General features: G+C 43.4%; 1 protein-coding gene across 1 annotated transcript in view; it reads left to right on the forward strand.

Moving 5' to 3' along the window:
- The first annotated feature begins 1,701 nt into the window (after positions 1-1,701).
- The window catches only part of ARMC9 (armadillo repeat containing 9), a 415,690-nt gene continuing 394,689 nt past the window's right edge, over positions 1,702-22,702 (forward strand). Inside the window, exons 1-4 of the mRNA XM_069212859.1 lie at positions 1,702-1,785; positions 13,772-13,858; positions 19,944-20,069; positions 20,880-21,050. Coding sequence (XP_069068960.1) covers positions 13,808-13,858; positions 19,944-20,069; positions 20,880-21,050 — 348 coding nt within the window. The 5' untranslated portion in view covers positions 1,702-1,785; positions 13,772-13,807. The remainder of the gene's footprint in view (positions 1,786-13,771; positions 13,859-19,943; positions 20,070-20,879; positions 21,051-22,702) is intronic.

Here is a 22,702-nt window from a genome sequence, read left to right on the forward strand (position 1 = left end):
CCAACCCGCGGGCTTGAGGTGTGAGATTTCAAGGGCACAGCAGGCCCACAATTGGGTTCACAATTTTAAACACTATGGGCCAGATTTACAAGAAAGTGATGCATCGGTCCCGATGCCCCACATTTTTTGCTGCACAACTGCCCCACCTAACAACACCATGGCTGCTCGTATTTACTGCATGTTGGTCATTTCCACAATTTTGGTGCTTTGCTGGATTAGCGCCATAATGCAGCAAAGCACAAGGGAGACCCATAGGTTAGAATGGGCCTCTCACTTTAACGCCTGATGCAAGCAGGCGTTAAAATTGATGGAAAAAATGTTGCAGTGAAATCTTGTAGATTTCACTGTGACATTTTTTCAGGCCTCCCTGTGTCAGAACGCCCCCTTGCATACATTATGCCTTGACCAGGGGGCAAGAAGTTACAAAGATACGCAATGCAAGCATTGCACCACTTTGTAAATATGGGGTGGAAGAAAGGCCTTGTTAATGCCACATTAGCGTAAAAAAATTACATTAGTGTGGCACAAGGAGGTGCAAGGGGCTTGTAAATCTGGCCCTATGGTCAGTGCTTTAAATGGAAATATCAAATTGAAGGTAGTCACTACTAGAAGTACCTGTTTGCTCCTGAAAAGTGCCGGTACTCTCCTATTAAATGTATTGTAGGAGTGCTGAGAAGTGCAGGGACTCTCCCATTAAATGCATTGTAGGAGTGCTGATAAGTGCCGGTACTCTCCTATTAAATGTATTGTAGGAGTGCTGAGAAGTGCAGGTACTCTCCCATTAAATGCATTGTAGGAGTGCTGATAAGTGCAGGTACTCTCCCATTAAATGTATTGTAGGAGTGCTGAGAAGTGCAGGTACTCTCCCATTAAATGCATTGTAGGAGTGCTGATAAGTGCCGGTACTCTCCCATTAAATGTATTGTAGGAGTGCTGATAAGTGCCGGTACTCTCCCATTAAATGTATTGTAGGAGTGCTGAGAAGTGCAGGTACTCTCCCATTAAATGCATTGTAGGAGTGCTGAGAAGTGCAGGGACTCTCCCATTAAATGCATTGTAGGAGTGCTGAGAAGTGCAGGGACTCTCCATAACAAATTCAAGAAGTGCTGGTACACAGTACCGGACTATATCTGCCCATTTAAAGCACTGCCTATTGTGGTAAATGAAATATAACTGGCTTTAATGGGCAGATATAGTCCGGTCACTTTCGTTGTGAAAGTTACGGTTTTCGGTCTTTTTTTACGTGCGGCTGAGCTTCTTTTAGAAGCAGGAGGCCAAATTACAGTTTTGTTGACGACTCAAAGGCAGTGATCTTTGTCAATTGTGGTAGAGGTAGAGTGCCTCATATTCTTCTTTAATATGCTACTGTGTTTGGAAATATTCTAAATGTTTACAACAATGTTCTAATTCAAAATAATGAATAGACATACATAGCTGGTATTGATATACTGCTTGAGTAGCAACAGCTTTTCTAATTTCTGTTATAACTTTGAAATACCCACGGTTTGTTGTGCTGTTCCCTCTCCCTTTATGATGCCGTTCCTCCACTTAAAGATGGCCGATTGAATCTAACCTGTTTTTACGACTCGGGTGTTCGTGCCTCGCTCGCTCCAAAGCTGATACGTTGCTGGATATCACGTGACCCTATGGTTTGCTCTCTGATTGGAAGCTGGGGTGCGGCTGGTTTCCTTGGTTACAGACGAGGGAAGCCGCTCCTAAAGCGCATGCGCAAAAGGACTTTTTCCAGGGGCGCTTCAAGGCGTCCAGTGCAGCGGACGTGGACAGGTGAGACTCCTTGTACCCCCAGTGAGGGCTGCTGCACCCCCTTCCCACCCAGGTGCACGTCATACAGAGCCCCTCTGTGATTTATTCTTTGGGGTAACCGCCATTCCTTTCCTAGCACGCGTGCCTGGGACCCCCTGTTGGGGTTTTCCTGACACCACCCTTCTGTGCCTCACCCCCTGGTGTCCCCTTCCTGCACACCACCTTGTATTCCCCCTCTACCCAGAGTGGCCTCGGTTAGTGGCTGCTTCAGGTAGCTCCTAGACTGCCCCTGCTCCCAGCTAGCAGCTGCCCTCCTCTGCCAGCACAGTGCTCATGGAAATTGTAGTTGTATTTATATAGCGCTTACTACCTCTGACGAGGCGTCCAAGCACTTTTCAGCGAGTAGCACGCTACGCCGGAACCCATAAGGATTAGTGGTGAATTAGTATAGGGAAATATGAGTCTAGTATTAGAATAGGGAGGTATGAGTTAATTTGAGCAGAGGACATGTGAGTCTGTAGGTTGTACTGAAATAGAATAATGGAGGGATAGACGAGGGAAGAATCCAGAGATGGTAATTGGGAGATCATAGTCTCAAGATGAGGCTTGGGAGGAGTAAAGGAGAGATGGAGGAGGGAAGAGTCTGTAGGAAGGGATTAGGGAGATCATAGTAGTAAAATGAGGTTTGGGATGAGTCAAAGGGAAGATGCTTGAGTGAGAATTTAGTACGATTGTTTGGGAGATCATAGTAGCAAACTGAGGTTTGGGCTGAGCCAGGAGGGGTAGATGAAGAAAGAGTCTAGGAAGGGTTATTTTAGAGATCATAGTAGTAGAATAAAGTTTGGGATGAGTCAAAGTGGAGATAGAGGGTAGACTGATAGAGGTATATGGTGAGACACTGTAATGTATTGGAGAAAGTGATTTTTTTTTTATACCTCTTTTTTCTGTCGTACTGTAGGAGGTATTTATTCACTCATACAAGCGTGTTTAAAACAGAAACATTGTACATAACATGGGTGGGGAGCTGGTGACATAGAATGGTGCTGATCATCATCAGAGGGCATAGGACAACTTTTTCTGCAGAGCACATAATGATGCATATTATAAACGTAGATACTACATAGAATGATGGGAGTAAAGACACAAGTGGGACAATGGAGGCCTAGAATGGCTGAAACGTACACGAATGCTTAGAGATTAAGGACAACCCATAGACTGAAAGAGGGAAGACTGGTAGGAGAACAGAAGATGCTCATGGCAAAACACTGGTGATGGAGTGCATCAGAGAGATCTATGCTGATGTGCGGAGGAGCGAGGATAAATTGATAAGTTAGAGGATTACCACAGAACACAAGAGCTGAGAGAGAGAGAGAGCAAGAAACCAATGTTTAAAAGAACATTTTGCAAACCTCAGTATGCTTAATTCTTCAGATCTGCTTCTATTTTAATTGGTTACATGCTACATCATTTGCAGGACTTTGCACTTAAGATTAATTTTTTACTTTTCTACTAAATGGCTAAGTTTTCTTCTTGTTCTGTGTCACAGGGCTATTCAATTCAGTAGATATCTGTAGCATATATTTAGTCTGACACCCATGCCTTCCTTAGTTGTCTCTCCACCATTACCCTGGTTCATTGGTGCCCAGAAACTTGTGATCCTCCTGATACCCCCTCCAAGTCATTGCTGCTCTAATAGAAATATTATCTCTAATCGGTACCCTTGACCCTCATCACCCTAACCCGTTTGATGACTGAGTGGTTTATATATTTGGCTCAGAGCGAACAAAAGGGGCGCTTACTCCTGGAGACTTTGGCTAACAGTTGTGTCTTATGTCTTGAGACTGTCTCTTAGGCACTGAGTGATCATGTGTTTCTTATTACATTATTATGCAGACTTCTGAAATCACAAATCATGATGTGCTTAAGACAGTAGCAATGGAGTATGCGCGACCTTCATTTGGCTTCACATCCACAGCTGTACTTAAGAGTGCACATGCAGGGTTTGCATCCCATTTCCAACCCTGCTGACACAAGGACAACAATACTTTTGTATCATTGGGTAAGGAAATATGGAAGCCCTTATGCTTCAGTATTGCCTGTCTTGCAACACGTTATTCTGCTTAACTTGCATTTGACCACTGGCCTGATCAATTAATTTCTTCATTTTGGTTCCTGAACTTGCTTTTATGATGTTTGTCTTCAGCTCTCGCCTGGCTTTGGAGAGTTGAAGCTTTCCACTCTTGGTTTCTCTATGGCAACACAGTTCAAACAACACTTTTTACCTGCATTTTCTAATTTTGCTATGTTCATACACATGCAATTTGCATTATAAGACATTATTGCACTCCGTAATAAACTGGAAAGCAAACAATGCAGCAGCAATTTCCTCCTGCATGAAATTTGCTTTGAGAAAAAGAAAAGTTTGTTCATAGTCTTATCTTAAAGTTGGTAGTCTGGTGTGAAGCATGGTGAATTTGGGGAGGCACCATGCAGTTTGCAGAGGACCAATTTCTCTTCTCGAAAGGAATCTGTGAACTTAGGCTCACATGGTACATTGCTGATTTTGTCTTCGTTAAATCTGGGCAAATGGGTCTAAAACTGCATGAATGGTATAGTAGTAGTTTAATGATGTGTTAAAGTCAATAGGTAGTTTTGTGTGGGTTTAGTCTATGGATGGAGGAGCAGACATTAAGATACAAAAGGTGCCATACCTTTAATGGCGCAGGACCACAGTCTCCTCTTTGGGGCTTTAGAGGACGGTGATGATATGTGGGTTGGTATAAAAAGAGATAGGAAGTAGTCTGACCAAGATAATATTATGAAGGGCGAGCATTTGATCATGCCTGAGTCAGAACTGGTGAGGTCCACAATCTTCACGTTGGTGTTTGTGGAGAGTTATGAGGGTTAGACAAGACTGCTGGGGTATAAAAGGTTCTCTAGTGCAGTGAATGATTTGCATATATGGGTGGCCAATCAGTGTTAAAATCGCTCAGTAGTCCAGTATTCGCTGACATCATTAGGCAGAGTGGTCGGTGTCTGTGATCTGACATCATTAAAATTGATTTGAGTTTTAATGTGTGATAGATGGCATGTAGGTAGTAGCGAAGAACGAGGAAAGTCTGACTTTGAAGTATTTAAATGTGGGGAAGGTGGTGGCGTTTGCTTTTCAAGGAGGCCTGGTAGATGATGGTGATGTCACCACTCAGTTTGATCTGTCTTTTGTATCTCATGACAGCATAATATTGCGGTGCAAGAGGGTCTGTGATGGTCTGAGGGTGTGAATTTAGTCAGGAGGCTGTAATGCAGTGCAAATCAATCTTGTGCCTGCTGATACATTTGCGATCTTGGAATTTTGATCATTGCAGACTTAGCTTTAAGGAGCATTAGGTTAGTGTTGCTCATTTAGTTTGGTCTTTTACACCTTATTTGATTACTTCAATAAATATATAGATACTACATTACTTATCTGCTCAATTTTTCCTAACTTTTTCCGGTACCCTATTCACTTTCTCCTGGAGGTGGATAGTTCTCCGCTTAGCACCCGCTTGTCTGTTGGGCATCCAAGAAGTTGACCCAAAGGCCACACCTGATCCAACGACAGCCCTCCTGTCCTGTTTCCTAAGCTCAAGAGAGGCATCTGCTCTCTTGATTCGAGTTGTTGCATTTTCATACCCTGTGTGGCAAGCACTCTAGGCACATGGGGTGGGGAAATGACATAATATACAAAAACACTCTTGTGCAACAAGTCCTCACCCTAACATGATGTTCTTTTAAAATGCCCTCTGCCCTGGGTTGTCACCCTCTGGGGCACTGCATTCAGAATACTTCAGTACTGCTCCACTTCAGTGTCACTGAATTAGACTTGTTCAAACATTCAATAAATATTTTCATCCAAAATGTCATTTTCAGTATTAAATATTATTTATTTGAAGTTTATCATTCCACAATATTTGATTATTCTTTGTGATTGTTATTGAGTCCCTCGATTTCTAGCTTATTCAGGGAAACATCAAAAGTAGTCTCTATTGTGGCAGTTAATGTGCATCTGATCCCAAAGCGGATAACCATGGTTGGTCGTAGACATGCGATCAGTGGTTTCTTACGGTCACCACAATAGTGATTCGTTATGATTTTTTTTTCCTCGGGCTCTGGGGACAACAATGGAAATCAATAGCAACCATGAAGATTAATTTCAAATAGAAGATCCTACTACTAGTAACTTTTCACATGTAGGCAGAAGACTTCTGTGCTGAGCGCAGCTCTCTGTATCGTAATTTATAGAGAGAATTGTAAAGGTTAATAAACTTGAAAAAAAAGTGGGAAAATATTTAATTTAATATTTAAATTTAAAATTTCAGTTAAATAATTTTATATATTTATTTTCATTTTAGAAAAATATTTGAAAAAGTTACAGCATTATACGCTTAATTTAAATGTAATATTTAAACATTTTGCCTATATTAAATTACACTTATTTTTCTGAAGAATAACGTATAAACAAAATCTCACCTAAAGTAAACAAAAAAAGTGTAAAAGTTAATTTACAATATTAATGTTAAATACTTTTATATATTGTCACTTTTTTTTTGTTTCCTGTTAAATATCTAGACCTAGGAGGCTGTGGATGTTGGGATCCTTTATTTGCAGGATGAGAACCCTTTGACAGACCTGTGTAAATGCATACGTAGTGACAGAGTGCACTGCCTACTGCACCTAAGAGTGGCCTCGCTGGGTGGGGTACTGTGGCTTAGCAACAGTAAGGAGGACACATGCTTTGACTGCCTGAAGCCATTTACACTCATTTGCTGCACAGGGCCGTCAATATTCACTGGTACGTGGGGCAGTTGAGCTCATTGCTGCTTGGGGACATTCACATTCATTGCTCCTTGGGGCGGTTATTGCTCATTGCTGCTTGGGACCGTTTAGGCTCATTGCTGCTTGGGACCGTTTAGGCTCATTGCTGCTTGGGACCGTTTAGGCTCATTGCTGCTTGGGGCCGTTTAGGGTCATTGCTGCTTGCAGGTGTTTACGCTCTCTGCTGCTTGGAGCCGTTTACTCTCTTTTCTGCTTGGAGACGTTTACGGTCTTTGCTGCTTGGAGCCGTTTACGGTCTTTGCTGCTTGGAGCCGTTTACGCTCTTTGCTGCTTGGAGCCGTTTACGCTCTTTGCTGCTTGGAGCCGTTTACGCTCTTTGCTGCTTGGAGCCGTTTACGCTCTTTGCTGCTTGGAGCCGTTTACCCTCATTGCTGCTTGGAGCCGTTTACGCTCATTGCTGCTTGGAGCCGTTTACGCTCATTGCTGCTTGGAGCCGTTTACGCTCATTGCTGCTTGGAGCCGTTTACGCTCATTGCTGCTTGGAGCCGTTTACGCTCATTGCTGCTTGGGGCCGTTTACGCTCATTGCTGCTTGGGGCCGTTTACGCCCATTGCTGCTGGGGGCCGTTTACGCCCATTGCTGCTGGGGGCCGTTTACGCCCATTGCTGCTGGGGGCCGTTTACGCCCATTGCTGCTGGGGGCCGTTTACGCCCATTGCTGCTTGGGGCCGTTTACGCCCATTGCTGCTTGGGGCCGTTTACGCCCATTGCTGCTTGGGGCCGTTTACGCCCATTGCTGCTTGGGGCCGTTTACGCCCATTGCTGCTTGGGGCCGTTTACGCCCATTGCTGCTTGGGGCCGTTTACGCCCATTGCTGCTTGGGGCCGTTTACGCCCATTGCTGCCTATGGCTGTTTACGCCCATTGCTGCCTATGGCTGTTTACGCCCATTGCTGCATGGAGCCGGTTACGCTCATTGCTGCTTGGGGGTGTTTACGCTCTTTTCTGCTTGAGGCCGTTTATGCTCATTGCTGCTTGGGGCCATTAAAGCTCATTGCTGCTTGGGGCCCTTTACTCTCATTGCTGCTTGGAGCTTGCTGCTTTGGGCCATTGGCACTCATTGTTGCTTTGGGCTTTTGGCACTGATTGCTGCTTGGGGCCTTTGATGCTCAGTGGTGCTTGAGTGCATTATTGTTCATTAATGTGTGTGGCCATTGATGCTCTTTATTGCTTAACACCATTATTATTCCTTCTGTCTGGTGTCATAAATGCAGACTTGGCCTTTGGCCTTGCTTGTTAATTCCTGGGACCTTTGATGTTTATTACTATTTGTGCCATAGTTTGTCATTAATGACTGTGGCCAGATATATTTGGGCCATTATTTACCATAAATGCCTGTATCCTTTGATGTGCTCTACTGCACGAGGCCATTATTCTACTTTACTCCCAAGGTTCATTGACATTTACTTCTTCCTGGGGCTATTATCCATTTTGCCTCGGGACAGTAGTGATCTGCATGCTTCTTATGCTTATGATGTTTGCACTGCTTGGAGCCAACAATGAGCCACTGCACTGGCTGAGACCACTGATGCTCACTGATGCCTGTGGTACATTCCTGATGCTGAATACTGCCTGGGCCACTCCTTATGCCTCTTGCTTCCTGGTCCATGAATGTTTATCTTTGCCTGAGACCACTGATGCCTGTGGACGTTATTGATGCTGAATAATGCCTGGGCCAGCCCTTATGCCTCTTGCTTCCTGGCCCATGAATGCGTATCTCTGCCTTAGGTCATTGATGCTCACTGATGCCCGTGTGCGTTACTGATGCTGAATACTGCGTCGGCCAGTCCTTACGCCTCTTGCTTCCTGGCCCATGAATGCTTATCTCTGCCTGAGGCCACTGATGCTCACTGATGCCTGTGGGCATTACTGATGTTGATTACTGCATGGGCCAGTCCTTACGCCTCTTGCTTCCTGGCCCATGAATGCTTATCTCTTCCTGAGGCCATTGATGCTCACTGATCCCTGTGGACGTTACTGACCCTGAATACTGCCTGGGCCAGTCTTTATGCCTCTTGCTTCCTGGCCGATGAATGCTTATCTTTGCCTGAGACCACTGATGCCCGTGGGCGTTACTGATGCTGAATACTGCCCGGGCCAGTCCTTACACCTCTTGCTTCCTGGCCCATGAATGCTTATCTCTGCCTGAGGCCATTGATGCTCACTGATGCCTGTGGACGTTACTGATGCTGAATACTGCCTGGGCCAGTCCTTATGCCTCTTGCTTCCCGGCCCATGAATGCTTATCTCTGCCTGAGACCACTGATGCTCACAGATGCCTGTGGGCGTTACTGATGCTGAATACTGCATGGGCCAGTCCTTACGCCTCTTGCTTCCTGGCACATGAATGCTTAGCTCTGCCTGAGGCCACTGATGCTCACTGATGCCTGTGGACGTTACTGATGCTGAATACTTCCTGGGCCAGTCCTTATTCCTCTTGCTTCCTGGCCCATGAATGCTTATCTCTTCTTGAGGCCATTGATGCTCACTGATGCCTGTGGACGTTACTGATGCTGAATACTTCCTGTGTCAATCTTTATGCCTCTTGCTTCCTGGCCCATGAATGCTTATCCCTGCCTGAAACCACTGATGCTCACTGATGCCTGTGGGCGTTACTGATGCTGAATACTACCTGGGACAGTCCTTATGCCTCTTGCTTCCTGCCCCATGAATGCTTATCACTGTCTGAGACCACTGATGCTCTTTGCTGACTGATACGATTAATGCTCATTCCCGCCTAGATCTGTTGATGCTCATTACTGTCATGGACCATTGATTTTTTTAAATATAATTTTTATTGATTGTTCAATGTAGACAGAAAAACTATAGGAGTTTAACAATGCAGCAACAGCACGGATTGTGCAAATTACCCTACCCTACATATCCGGTCTTCAGAGTGTATGAGCATGTTTTACAGTTCTCATATTCATAGGATGCAATATCAGATGCGTGCTAAAAAAACAAGACGCTATGATCAAACAGAGCTGCCAGTGATAGCCTAGATTCAAGACACAGAGCATAGTTTTTGTCTAACAGAATCTCTTTTTGTTTAGGTCGTTCCCCCAATTAGGGCCAGTCTTTCTCTATTACAAGATCTTGACTATGTGTAGGAGGGGTGATCAGTTCCATGTCATCGCCCGCACCTCCCAGATCCTGATATCACATCAGGCGGTTAGCGCAGTTCTTGCAGCATCTGCGCCCACGCAGCCTGGTCATCCATCAGTTTATCGTCGCTTATGCCATGTTTCATTCGCACCTCTTCAGCCACTGCCCATTCCACCATGTCACTGAGCCATTCTGTGTATTTGCGTTGGACTACATTCAACCATCTAATGGCTATATGTCATTTTGTGAGTCCCCAGTAGTATAAATCTATGAATGAGTTTCTTTTTCTGCGGTGACGGGAGCATTCCCGGGAATAGTTGGACCAATGATTTATGTGCTGTCTCTGTTCTTTGATGCTTGTTTTGAGCTTATCACAGTGATGTATTTTGTGGTTGGGGTTACTGGAGCCAGGTCTCAAAGAGGAAAGTAGGTTGGTACTTTACACTGGATAACGTCAAAGCTCAGGTTATCCAGTACTAATTGTGAATAGTACTTTGATTCTTCTGGTTTTACTGTTTGCAGTGTGAGTGCAGAACTAGAAGTGCCCCAGTTTTATAAGCTTCTACCAGCACCAGGTTTCTTTTCAACCTCTGGTAAAAAAAAAAATGTATATATTTATATTTGAGGTATTTGTATAGTGTGAACGTAGCTGAAGGGAAGCGCACTGGTGTACATGGTCAAAGACGAAGATATAGTCAACAAGTGCTTGATGGAGCAGCCGGGGGGAGAAAGGAACTGTTACTGTGTTGTGGAGTTGTGTTTTTAAGGTGCGCCTTCTGCTTTTTCCAAAATTGTGACATGGTTGAAGTGGTCCGGATGGATAGATTGATACCATTTCAAATACTCTGTGCAAAGATATTGAAGGTCTAGTTCCTTCAGTTCTATGGTGTCCTGGCTAAGATTGTGCTGAGACCACCGAAGGGCTTGAGCGGCGGTCGTATTGGTTTTGTAGATGATGCCCTGGTTTCAAAGATGGTGTAGGTCAGCAAGGGTAGCCAATGAAGTTACATCAGGGCGGTGTTGATGTGGTCATATTTTTTCAGGCTCTTCATGAGGTATGCTATGGTTGTATGATGCCAATCAACGGGGCTAGTGTAATGTCTAGGAGGCCGTTGAACAAGGCATTGCCATCATCAAGATGTGAGAGTCTGAGGGCTGGAATGGCAGTCAGTTTCGTAGAAGAGAAAGTGGGTATGAGGCCATGTTGTTTTTCTTGGTGATATGTTCCTTGTTGGTGAGGCGGTATCGAAGGTGAATGTAGCGTCTTGGTGTTCACAAACATTTTGGTGATTAATTTTCTTTTTGACTAGTTGTTGCTTGTTGTTTAAAACTGAAAAAAAAGCTGGGTAACCGTATCAGGACTTTAGTCCTGAGGAAGACCTCCACAATCTCCAGTCCTGGGGGTCCGCAACTTCTTAGAAAATTAAATAATATTAACAGATTAGGTCCCCAGCTTTCATTAATAACTCAGTGAGGGGAAGGGGGGGGCGCAGATTTCAATTATGATTCAGTGGGGGTCCCCAGGTTCCAGTAATGTTAAAGTGTGGGTCCATAGAAGTCAAGAAGGCTGGGAACCACTGCCCTATAGGACTGCACTGAGAAAGCCTTGAGCTCTCTAAACAGGTACAAGGTCGTGTACACTCCGAGGAGAAAAAACATAATTGCCGTTTCAATAGAAATCCTAAATTAAATAAATATTTCTCATCCTTAGTGTGCCCTTTTGAATGTTGGGGTTCAGTGACACACAAGCGTGACTTTAATGTGCTTTTAGATAATTCATGAGGGATACATTACACTTGTTTACACACTGGTGGTGTTTGTGTTAGAAGAGAACTGTTGCTAGAAGAAGCTGTTGATATAGTGTGTTACATTACAAAATCTGAAAACAGTAACCCGTGGCATCAGAAGAAAGTCTGGGTGCTATGAACGCTCTTGAAACAAGCATTTCCAATGCAACTGGTCTCGCATTTGCTTGAGTTGGAGCTATTAGCGTTGAAAACTCCTAACCAGACTTTTCTTGCAACACAAATTGAAAGAAAAAAACCGAGCACTATCGTGCTATGTAAAACGCAGTGCGATCGCACTGGAATAGAAAACCAAAAAACAGAGCGCAATCACGCTATGTAAAACCCAGTGCGATCGCACTGCTTGGAAAATAAAAAGATAAAGTAGTCCGAAAACCATGCTGAAAACATGGAGACTTGTATGTTTTCAGTAGTTGGCCGGTGTGCTCGAGGAGGGCTAAACAGCGGAAAAGGCATGCATTTAACTAATGCAATCAAGCGGATTTTAAAAGGCAAGCCTACAAACCAATGAAAGTGACAGGCATGATTAAAAGCCCAAAGAGAGATTACAACAGGGACGGAGCGCTTGTGCACTCAACCCTACAAACGATTAGCAATCCATGATTTCCTACATGTCACAATAGCAACTGTTCTTTCTGATGTTAAAGATTTCAGTCCTCTTGTGGCAATGCAGTATGAAACTTCATTTGCAAAAAGAACCTGAAGTGACCTCAAAATGCTGATGGCACTCTGATATCTGTCACATTTTAATACGCCTAGTGCCCAACATTCAGCTGCATTAGATTGTGTGGGTGAAGTCACCAAGTTTTGCGAAGGTTTGCAACCTTGGATTACCTTTTTAGGTCTAGCGTTGCAGCTCATCTGCCTGCATGTCTTGTTGTTAAAAATGCTTCAACATACATGAAATGGGTTTTGGCTCCACCCACAGGAATATTTCTGCCTTGTGCTATTGCCTGCCTTCTGCTTACATGTGTATAATTAAGATACCAGGAGGGGGTCAAACTTTTCATATGGTGAAATTAGCTGAGAATTCACCTAAATCCTACATTTAATGTGTACCATCAATAAATGATTGACACTGTCACTAAGTGTGGTCCAAGTCTTTTATCAGCATTTGTATAGGCTACTTTGTCATGCCTCTCAAAATAACCAGTCACTCCAGCGCATTTCAGTAGAAAGCTCCTGTTGCTCCGTGAGAAACTACCATTGGCAAAGCAAGTAGGTCTGGCATTTTCCGTCGGCTCTGTAACTTGTCAATGCTGGTTTTGTTGTGTTTTTGCAAACTTATATTGTTGGGAGCTGCTGGGCCCTTGTAAGACTTTAAAAAATATAGTAGCTAAAAGCAAAACTTTTTTTAGTCTAAAAAGTACACATTGCCATTGTAGTCCCTGGCACTCAAGGGTACTACTTTGTGTGTGGATGCTATCACTCACATTAAATGTAGCCAATAGCAGAAGTAGGCTGACCCATTGCCCCATTACCTATTCTGTAGAGGACAGAAGAAATGTATAGGAATGACTCATCAACAGACATATGGACCAGGAGGACTGACTGAAAGTCCCTACTAGTAAATGTATTGTACGTATAATTTTTAGTAAAATCAAAAGGTCTTGGCTGCAGCAAGACCTAAAAATGGGAGAGCCCAGTTACCACAGACAATGGAAAAGTTAAGCCTCTTGTACACTTCCACCTATGTAACACCTTGCAAAATCACACTGTCTAAGATGTAATGTCTTGAATTACACTCGTACTTCAGGGGTCTTGATTTACAATAGCAGTGTTATCCAAGGAGAGTGGCACATTTCAAGCTGATACGGACTATGGTGGAGCAGGGTGGTCTGCTTCTTATCAAGCTTTCGGGCTCCACTCCCAGCAGTTAGCTTGGGTTTGCTCTCCTTTTTGGATCATATTGTTTAACTGTACTATAAAAAGGAAAGTCTTATTATCTATCCAATCATCAAGGTATGTACTCCTTCTTTTAGTAAATGCCTTCAATCTTACAGCTTCTGTCTGTGAGTGCACGATAAACTACAGCACCCACAAATGCTTTCACGTGTAGTGGAATTAAAGCGAGGGCAGCTGTCGCCCAACATCACGACAAAGCTAACACGCACAAGACTTTCTACAGCACCTTTTTAATATCTGAAGCAACTGAGCCCAAGCAATGTATTGCCTGTCAAGCTGTTACAACTTTTTTTAACTGAATGTTTTCTATTCATTGTAGGTGCCTGGCCATGATAAAAATCTGAATTTCCTTATAATGGGGGATATTCTTGCATATGAGGCTGACCTGCTTGGGCTGGTAAAGGAGGTAAGTAGAACATAATATCTCTTTGGGCTCCTGGGGAAGAAGGCACTGCTCTAAGTTTTTATTTTATAAACTTATTTTTTGATTCTTTTTTTTTTTTTTTTAATAAACAATTGAATGGCAATCTTCTTCACTGTTTGATTCTTGGTTTAAAGGTATGTAAATTAAGCAATGTATTCACTCTCCCTTAAACATAGTGGGCATTGCAAGTTAAGGTAGATAAGAAAAAATCAGTTAATGTAATTCATTGACCATGTAACTTTGGTTATTGCTGTTGTGTGGTTTGACATCACAGAAGACTTACTGCAGAGCACTGACATGTCGCAGAAATAGTAGTTCTTAACCTCGGTACGGTCCAAAAGATTTACAGTAGAACACAGGAATGTCACAGAGAACATACTCCAGAGTGCAGGAAACATACTGCAGAACACTGTAGCATTTTAGAAGAGAGACCGCAGAACCTAGTAACATCACACAATACAATCTGCAGACGATAGAACCATCTCGAAGACCTATAGCATAGGACATTCATTTCATAGAATACCTATGACTGAACTCAGTAACATCTCAACAGTAACATCACAGAAATTCTGCTGTGGCCTTACAGCAAATAAACTGTAAAAAAGGTGATCGAAAACATATATCAGATCACTGTAACATCACAAAGGCACACAGTAACATCACGGAAGATGTACCGAAGAACAAAATAATATCGCTTTAGAGACTACAGAGGATAGCGCCTTCACACAAGATATACTAGAGAACATCCACTCATTTACAGAGACCCCAAAATTAGAAAACCTTTAGTTTCCATCTAGTGTATACTTGCACATAATAATTTATTTTTCTTCAGGGTTTTTTTTATCTGCAAAAATGTATGCAAAATGCTCGTCTGCAATGGGGACTAGCATGCATTCACATGCCTCATTGCATATAAAAGTCTTTCTTTTCCTCATAAGTTCCCTCTTGTGCTTTGTTTTATTCACCAAGTCAGGAATGAATTTGGTGTAGAACTAGCATAGTTCTAGGAATAAGAAGCCTGTTCCTTGCCTGTGGGAACAGGATCCTTCAGGATACCATCAACCAAACCTAGTCTAGATTCAGTGTCCTTGGCCGACGTTGTTGCTTTTAAATTCACATCGCTCCGTGTCCACCATTATCCCTACTTTCTGTAGCCCGTGCACCATCTTCCTCAATACTTCATCATGTTCTGATGCATCCTTGCCAGCAATCATTCTATCTTCCTGGGAGCCGTCGTGCACCAGATATTTCTTCTAAGATCTGGAAGATGATTCTTAGAAAAATATATTCCTAGTATGCCGAATCAAAAGGCTTCTGGCGAACTGAAATGTACCTATGGAGACATAAACACAGTTAGAGCCTTGCACCTTGTCTCTATCTCCACTTGATGCTAGGCTGAGGGAAGACCTGTCTTGGTACAGTATCAACCTCCTTCAATATGAGGTAACCAGTGACACCCAAAGTTAATTTTTCAAGCTTCTCAAGACCACACATAGTCTCAATTTTTCATGCTTCTTCGATTGTGACAACCCCAACAATCATCAACAAACGGTCTCACGGACATTATAGGCAGAGAAGAGGCTATTGCAACCCAAACAAGTTATTTCACGTTCCCCAGAAGTGCTGTTACTTCCTCTCTGAGTGCACTTGCCATGAGCTGCCATCATGTTCCAAACAAATGCATCATATTCCCTGAAAGTGCAACAACACAGTAATCAAGAGTGGGTTTATGCTTAGATTATACTATATTTGGCAAATATAATCTTCTGCCACGTGCCTCTCTTTACTTGTTATGAGATGTGGCATGTCATGTGACGTCACAAGTAGTACACAGTGTGGTCACAGTTATGTAGCTCATAAAAACGGACCCAGTAAGGAGTTTCTTGGTTTAAAATGGTAAAAATAGCATCTCTTTATCAGAGGTGTTTTTATTGTATTTTGATTTGTTAGCATATGTAGAGAACCATAATATCCTTTGAAGAAATAGCAAGAATTTGTTGGATGTTGTAATGATGTAATTGCAGAGCCTGGCTTGTAGCCATCCTCAGAGAGCACAACTCGCTGCCTTCAGTCAAGTTCTGATCTGATGTCTGCAGCATACGACGGAAACAGGATGTGACACCTTTGGACATGCCACAAGCTCACTTACAAGGACTGTCTGTAAATGCTGGGCAGACTGTGGGCCGGGTTCATTACCTTTTGCGATGCCCGGATTACAATCCCTCCCTCTACTCTGTACTAGGTGGGCACACGTGTGGCCTTTACCCTGCCCTTTCTAATCACTTGGCACAGGGCGAGGTTTCAGACACATCTAATGTCATGTATACCTATCATATGACAACCCTTGTTAAGTTTAAAGTCAAATATGGAAGAATTACATTTACTAATCAAAACATGTCTAAACTGTATTGTTTCTTGGATCTCACGGCCAGTGTTCAAGATAGGACCATGCCCCCTCTCCACTTCTTGTTTACATCCTTCACACATGTAAAGTTAAATAAAAGCATGTTTCTCAGAGAGAGAAATTACATATTTTTAATTAATGAAAAGAACACTCCAGTTTCTTTACACAGACTTTGAACAACTATACAATTACCTATTCATGCAGAAAATTAGTAATTTTTTTCTCCTTAGTTTGAAGACAACTCACTATAATGTCTTACTTCAATTTCTTATAATCCTACTTGGATTAAATGTGTGTTACAGTGGTTTATTACTGAATAAGTTATATTATCAAAATAGATCAGGCTTTTACATATCCACGCCTTTCAGTTTGAAAGCTCCCAGTTCCCTTCTCTTGGTGCATAATGTCCTGCACATATGACTGGAAGAAAACTGCAGTGATCCTATTCACCTGTCTTCACATGTTACACCGCCTACATTTTAGGCGAAGGCGTTGAAGTAAGGAAGACTGATGCCTCAGCATTCACTTTAGCAGATCCATGCAGGAGATCAGCATGTAGTTGGAATTCATGACACTCTTCAGGTTAAAAAATGATCACACCCTCAGACCGGCTTTGTGCACAAATTTCCAATCTTCACAATTTCTCCTTTATCTTTACCAAATTTGTTATAACACAGTTTTCACTTATACGCCTTCTGTCTGTATGAATGCAATAGGTTAACTGCTCACTCAGTTTACTAATATTACTGTTTTCAGAATGTATTAAAAGATTTACATGTTAACAGTCTACATATTTGAGAAACAGTGTAACATGTTTGGTTGTCAGCAGTCGGTTTTGTTTAGTTCTCTCACAAAGAAGAGCTTTTTCAAGGGTCTTCAAATATAGTCCTGTCTCATTCTCAACCACAGTCACTTCACTCTCAAGGCCCACACATAAAACATTTCAGCAAAGTGGGGAAATCAACACCAGCCTCAGTCTGATTTCTTTTAAACAAATGAACAAATTGTAAATGTCCACCAAAAACACAGAGTTTGTCTCAGAAATTATGCTATAGCTAAATCCAAACCTTCCCACAAACTTGAAGAGTTTTAGTAGGCAGCAGGATGTCTGCTGTGGAGGTTTATAGGAAGACCCGGTTTATTGGATGTTTCAGTTCATCAAGTGTCAGTGACTCTCTGCTTATTAATTATTTAGTTTAAGAAACTTCTTAAGGGTTATTCTGATGCAGCAGCATCCCACTGAGTTTTCTTATCTCAAAGTTTCTTAAAAACCATCTCAAACATTTATCTTGTAATGAAAATTGAAATTACACTGGCGATTTTAGAATTTGTGGTTTGGAAAGTGAGATGAAAGCTGTTAGGGTACCCCTTCAGCACTGAGGGAAGGGTGTACTAAAACAAATGAAGCTTATGCTAATGATCCATGGACAGAGCAGAAGTTCTAAAGTTGTCTACTTAACCCGCGTTTACTTATAGACTCCATACAAGGTCAAATGTCTCCAATGTAAAAATACTGTTGGACCTTTCTTGTGTGTGATCTGGGAGTGTCTTCCATTTTATCTTCAGAGTGCCAGCGCTGACAATGCTGACCGTTGCTACAAAATCAACATTACGTTACCATTGCAAACATGTCTCTTAGGAACATTTAAGACAAGAGTGAATTGTAAATATCTGAACAATATGGTGCTTACTTTCCTTATCATGAAGCGTCTCATAGCCTTGTGATGGTTCCAGTCAAACGTTCCTCCATTCTGCAAAGCATCCTCTGATCTATTGTGCGATCTACAGGTTGTGGTCTAGATTATTAATGGGCTCCTTTTTTCTCTGGACCTGACGAGAATTGTAAATTGTGGAGTTTGGTTTAAGAATTTTCAGAGTGAAGCGAGAACAATGTATAAATGATAAAGTGCAATCCATAAGTCCCCTTCATTGTGATGAACTGTACTTTTTTCTGGGTGACCCGTACAACATACTCTGTAAAGAACAATCGAATCATCATTTGGCTTTGCGGAGAACGCACAGACAGCACATGGAGCGTTTACAAAAAGTACTTAGGATAACCAGAAGAGATGGAGTCTGTGATTAGCATCGTACTGTGCTCCTTTATACAGTCTTGGAATGACTACCAGTAGAGGGGGAGTTCCAGTGACTGTGGGACCAAGGTCTGTTACTTCTGGGCACCATGATGTCAGAAGGGGTCTTTAGCAGCAGTAAGTTAATGCTGATGGCTGTTCTGAAGGCATTCAAGGAAGATAGGCAGCTAAACTGTAAACTTTGCACTTGTATAGCGCACTACTCACCCGTTAGGGTCTCAAGGCGCTGTACTCATACCGCTATGGAACCCCTCCTGGCTTTTCCCTGTGAGGTGCCCACTCCTGGGCACCCCCAGGGTGAAGCCAGGCATCCAAGCGCTGTTGGGGCCGTTGTGGAGATTAAGCAAGCTATTGCCCTTAGTTGCAGAGTGGGACTCATTAATTAGATTAGGTACCGAGGCGAGAATTATCTGGCCCAAGGGAATTGAGCCAAAGACCTGCCGAAGCGGGACTTGAACCCTGGTCTTGAGCCAGATCTCTGCTTCAGGGTCTGCCGCTCTAACCATTGTGCCACACTTCTCTAAGAGCCTGGATATAGGAGTAAGGCATTTCATTGCAGTGGTGCAAGGGTAGAAAATGACTTCAATACACGTAGCTTTGGGCTTGGTGAAATGCAGTTATGGTTGTGCTTGGTGAAATGCAGGTAGGGCTGAGACTGGTGAAATGCAGGTACTGTGGGGCTTGGTGAAATGCAGGTAGGGTTAGGCTTGGTGAAACACAAGTATGGTTGGATTTAGTGAGACAAAGTTGGTTTACGAAACAATGGGGTGGTTGGGGGTGTAGGATGTTCTGCGAAAGATAAATAATGTTGAAGCCTCTAAAAGTATTGTTATCTGTAGCGTTTGTAGGGCCCTCGCCTGTGCACCACGAGCAGGTCTACTTGCTGATTGAGAGGTGATGTAGGAGTAGACGTAGGTGGGTGCGATGGACAGTGGCAGCGCACCTTAACTCTGCGGTAGAGGTATGACTGCATATGTATGCAAGGCGAAAGAGGAGCTGCACCAGTAGCTGAGTTTAGGGAGTACTGGGGTATAGATGGAGATCTTGTCTCAGGTAGGGAGGGACGGAGAGTAAATCTTGCAGATATCGAGGAGGTGAAATATCAAGGTCATGTCAGTAGAATTTACAAAGGTAGATAGGGATATGCGGCTGTCAAAGTGGATTTCCAGGAGGCAGATGGCTTGGGACAGCTGGAAGTCATTTTTGGGTTGAATTAATATCAACCAGCACAAAGTCCCACTGACTTGTATAGCCCCTCGCTGTTGTAGTTTGGAGATGACCTTAGGGAAGAGGACATTTGGGTGCCATTAGCAAGAAGGTTGATTGCAGTGTTGCCAGGATCAACCTCATTTCACTAATTAGTGGGGTTCAACAGCACTCTTGTAAATCTATACTTAGACTAATGCAAATTTACAAACCACTCCAGAATCTCTATTAGGAAACGGGTAGAACAAATCTGGTGTTCCCTTTTTTGAAACGTGGAGAGTAAAACAAAAATGTTATTCTATCATCATTTATATAAAAGGCAGACATATTGGATTTAAGAATGCTTCTTTTAATTATTTTCCAGTATTTAAACTTTGCCGAGTTTGAGGATACGCTGAAAAGTTTTTCCAAGGAATGTAAAGTAAAAGGCAAGCCGTTACCAAAGCCATCCGGATCTGCGTTCCGAGACTCAAACACGTTGATGATCCAGGTAATAATGCTCGACTTACTGGGAGTCGTACGAAAATAGTGGCAGGTAGAGATGTCTGCAGTGGAAATGTAGGCAGATTCCTCTGGGAGTCAAGCAGTAAAATCTACAAAAAAGTAATGGATGGAATGCTTGAATTTCCCTCAACCACTAGTAATTACTTGGGGGCCACATCCCAGTTCATCATTATATTTTATGCCACCTCCGTTTGGACCCAGACGTGCAAATATTTCTTTATTCTGCTCCCTCCAAAAGGAATAGCTCAGCCCGAACTTCCAGGCCAGGTCCTCCATGATCTTGAACACAACCATTCCAAGACCGATTGTGCCTTGATGGACTGGGAATCGGCACAAATAATTACACGTGGCTGAGATTAATTCAAGCATTCCATCCATTACTTTTTTGTTTACTTTTGGGAAACAAACAGTGGCCTGAGGCAATGCTTGAGTTATCTGTAAGAGGGTGATCTTGATTTTGTGATTCCTGGTGTCTTGCTACCCATAAGTTTTTAAACTTTGAAAATACCAGTGCTTTTTTCTACTGTTCATTAAGCTGAATCCATATCTTGTATGCTTCATGCTGTTCCCATGCCCCCTTGAATGTGTCAGTCTTGAATACGACTAGTGATACAACCCTGATTGCTTTCCAGTTGTAGATTTGTATGTGCACATATGGCAGTACTCCATGTTTTGTTGAGCTTTGGTCCTGTCGGTAGGTTGGGGATTCCAAGTGCACTGATCTAGGCAGATCCATGAATGGTGCGAAATGCTGACCTTGGGCTGATCTTTACCTGCGGTTCTTATTCTCCTACAGAAGGATCTGATCACAGCGTTTGAAGACGGAGATCGCAAAGTGTTCTTTGAGCTCTGGGAGGAGCACATTCCCCAAGAGATCAGAGATGGTGACCCTCTTGCCCAAAAGCTGGAATTCTATCTACACATCCACTTTGCCATTTACCCATTAAAGCATGGCATGGGGAAATCGGTATGTTCTAATATTGTTCCCAATTTTTTTAATTCTGTAACATTTATGCTTTTTAATCTCCACCTTTGAGACACAAATTCTACACCTTTGTTAAAGTCATCAGATCTTGTTGCATTGTTCAGCATATACCTCCTCTATCCTGATGAGCGTGTGTGCCCTCTCCTCACTGCACACCAACAGTGTCCTGCGGTTTCATCCTGATTTGACATTCCTTGCTTTCATCATTAGTCCACACAGTGCCCAGACGTTGCATTCTAGGGTGGTATTCATTCCTTTCCTCCCGTGCAGAGCCCAGTTGCTCTTCCCCAATGTGGCGTTGAAGCCTCTGCTCATCAAGAAAGGCTAAAGCCAGTTACCTGCTGTGGTGTGTTATTGAACCCTCTCATCGTCAAGCTGTGCTGCTCTGCCCTATCACAGTATTGGTTCGTCTTCTCCTTTCAGTGCAGTGTCCAACGTATTGTTGCCTCTACTCATCAAGTTGTGCAGAGCTGTCACTCATGTCCTGGTGTTGACTAGAATCATCTAACTGTGTGCCAGCTGCTTTGCTCTAACATGGCCTTGTTTCCTCTTCTCGTCGTCGTGCAGTATCCAGATGCTAGACTCTAGAATGGCGTTGTTACCTCTTCCTCTCATATTGCACAGTGTCCAGCTGCTCTGCACAAGTGTGTCTTTGTTCCCTCTCATTACAGAGCAGTGCCTGTATCTTTGCTTCAGTCCTATGTTGGCTTCATTCTCTCTCCTCCGAGTGCAGTGTTTAAGTGGTCCCCCCTCTAAAACTCCTAGTCCTGCAGTGGTATCCTCATGTACCCTCAGACCTTGCTTCTTACCATGCTGGGCAGTGTCTAGCTGCTCTGCACTAATTGCTTCACCACCCTTCAAGCAGTGCAGTAGCTTGCTGTTTTGCTCTAGTTTGGCATTGGTTCCTCACATCAGTGTCCAATGTTTGCTTACCCATCCTTCCTGAAGCCGACTGTACAGCACAGACCTGATGATCCAGCTTCATGATTGCGTTGCATTTCATTACGCAGTGTTCAGGTGCTCCTCCCTGGAGTGGCCTTACTCCCGCTCCTCCTTACCCTGCACTTGGTCCAGGTGCCCTGCCCCTTGTGCCAGTATGCCCACACTGTGCAGTGTTGGGCTACCCCGCCTTCCCGTACCATCTCCTACTGGTCTGAAATAGGGGAGCACTGTTCCCTCCCCATGCAATGCTGTGCAACTCCGGCCGCTCTGCTCTAGTGTGGCATTGCTCTCTTACTCAAATTGTAGTGTTCAACTACGCACTTCATTCTCCAGAGGTATCTTGCTCACGCTGTGCAGTGTGGAGCTGCTCTGTACTGTGATAGCATTATTTTATCATGATGTGCAAAGTTCACATGTTCGACAATGTCCGCTCCCTTTCTCACACTGTGCTGTGTCTAGTGGCTCTGCTTTTGTGTGCTGTTTCCTGTCCTCCTGTGGTGTTGAGCTAACCTGCCTTCCAGTAGCATCTCGTAGTGCAGTGAAATGCTGCTCGGCCTCAGGACTTTGTTCCTCCTCACGCTCGTTCATTGTCGAGCTCCTCTGAACTAGGGTAGCGTTGTTCATGCTCAATTTTATACTACACTGCTCTGCCCTGTGCTGTGTTCGGGTACTGTGCAATAGCGTAGCATTGT

This window comes from Pleurodeles waltl, chromosome 11 (assembly GCF_031143425.1).
Source record: "Pleurodeles waltl isolate 20211129_DDA chromosome 11, aPleWal1.hap1.20221129, whole genome shotgun sequence".
Classification (NCBI taxonomy): domain Eukaryota; kingdom Metazoa; phylum Chordata; class Amphibia; order Caudata; family Salamandridae; genus Pleurodeles; species Pleurodeles waltl.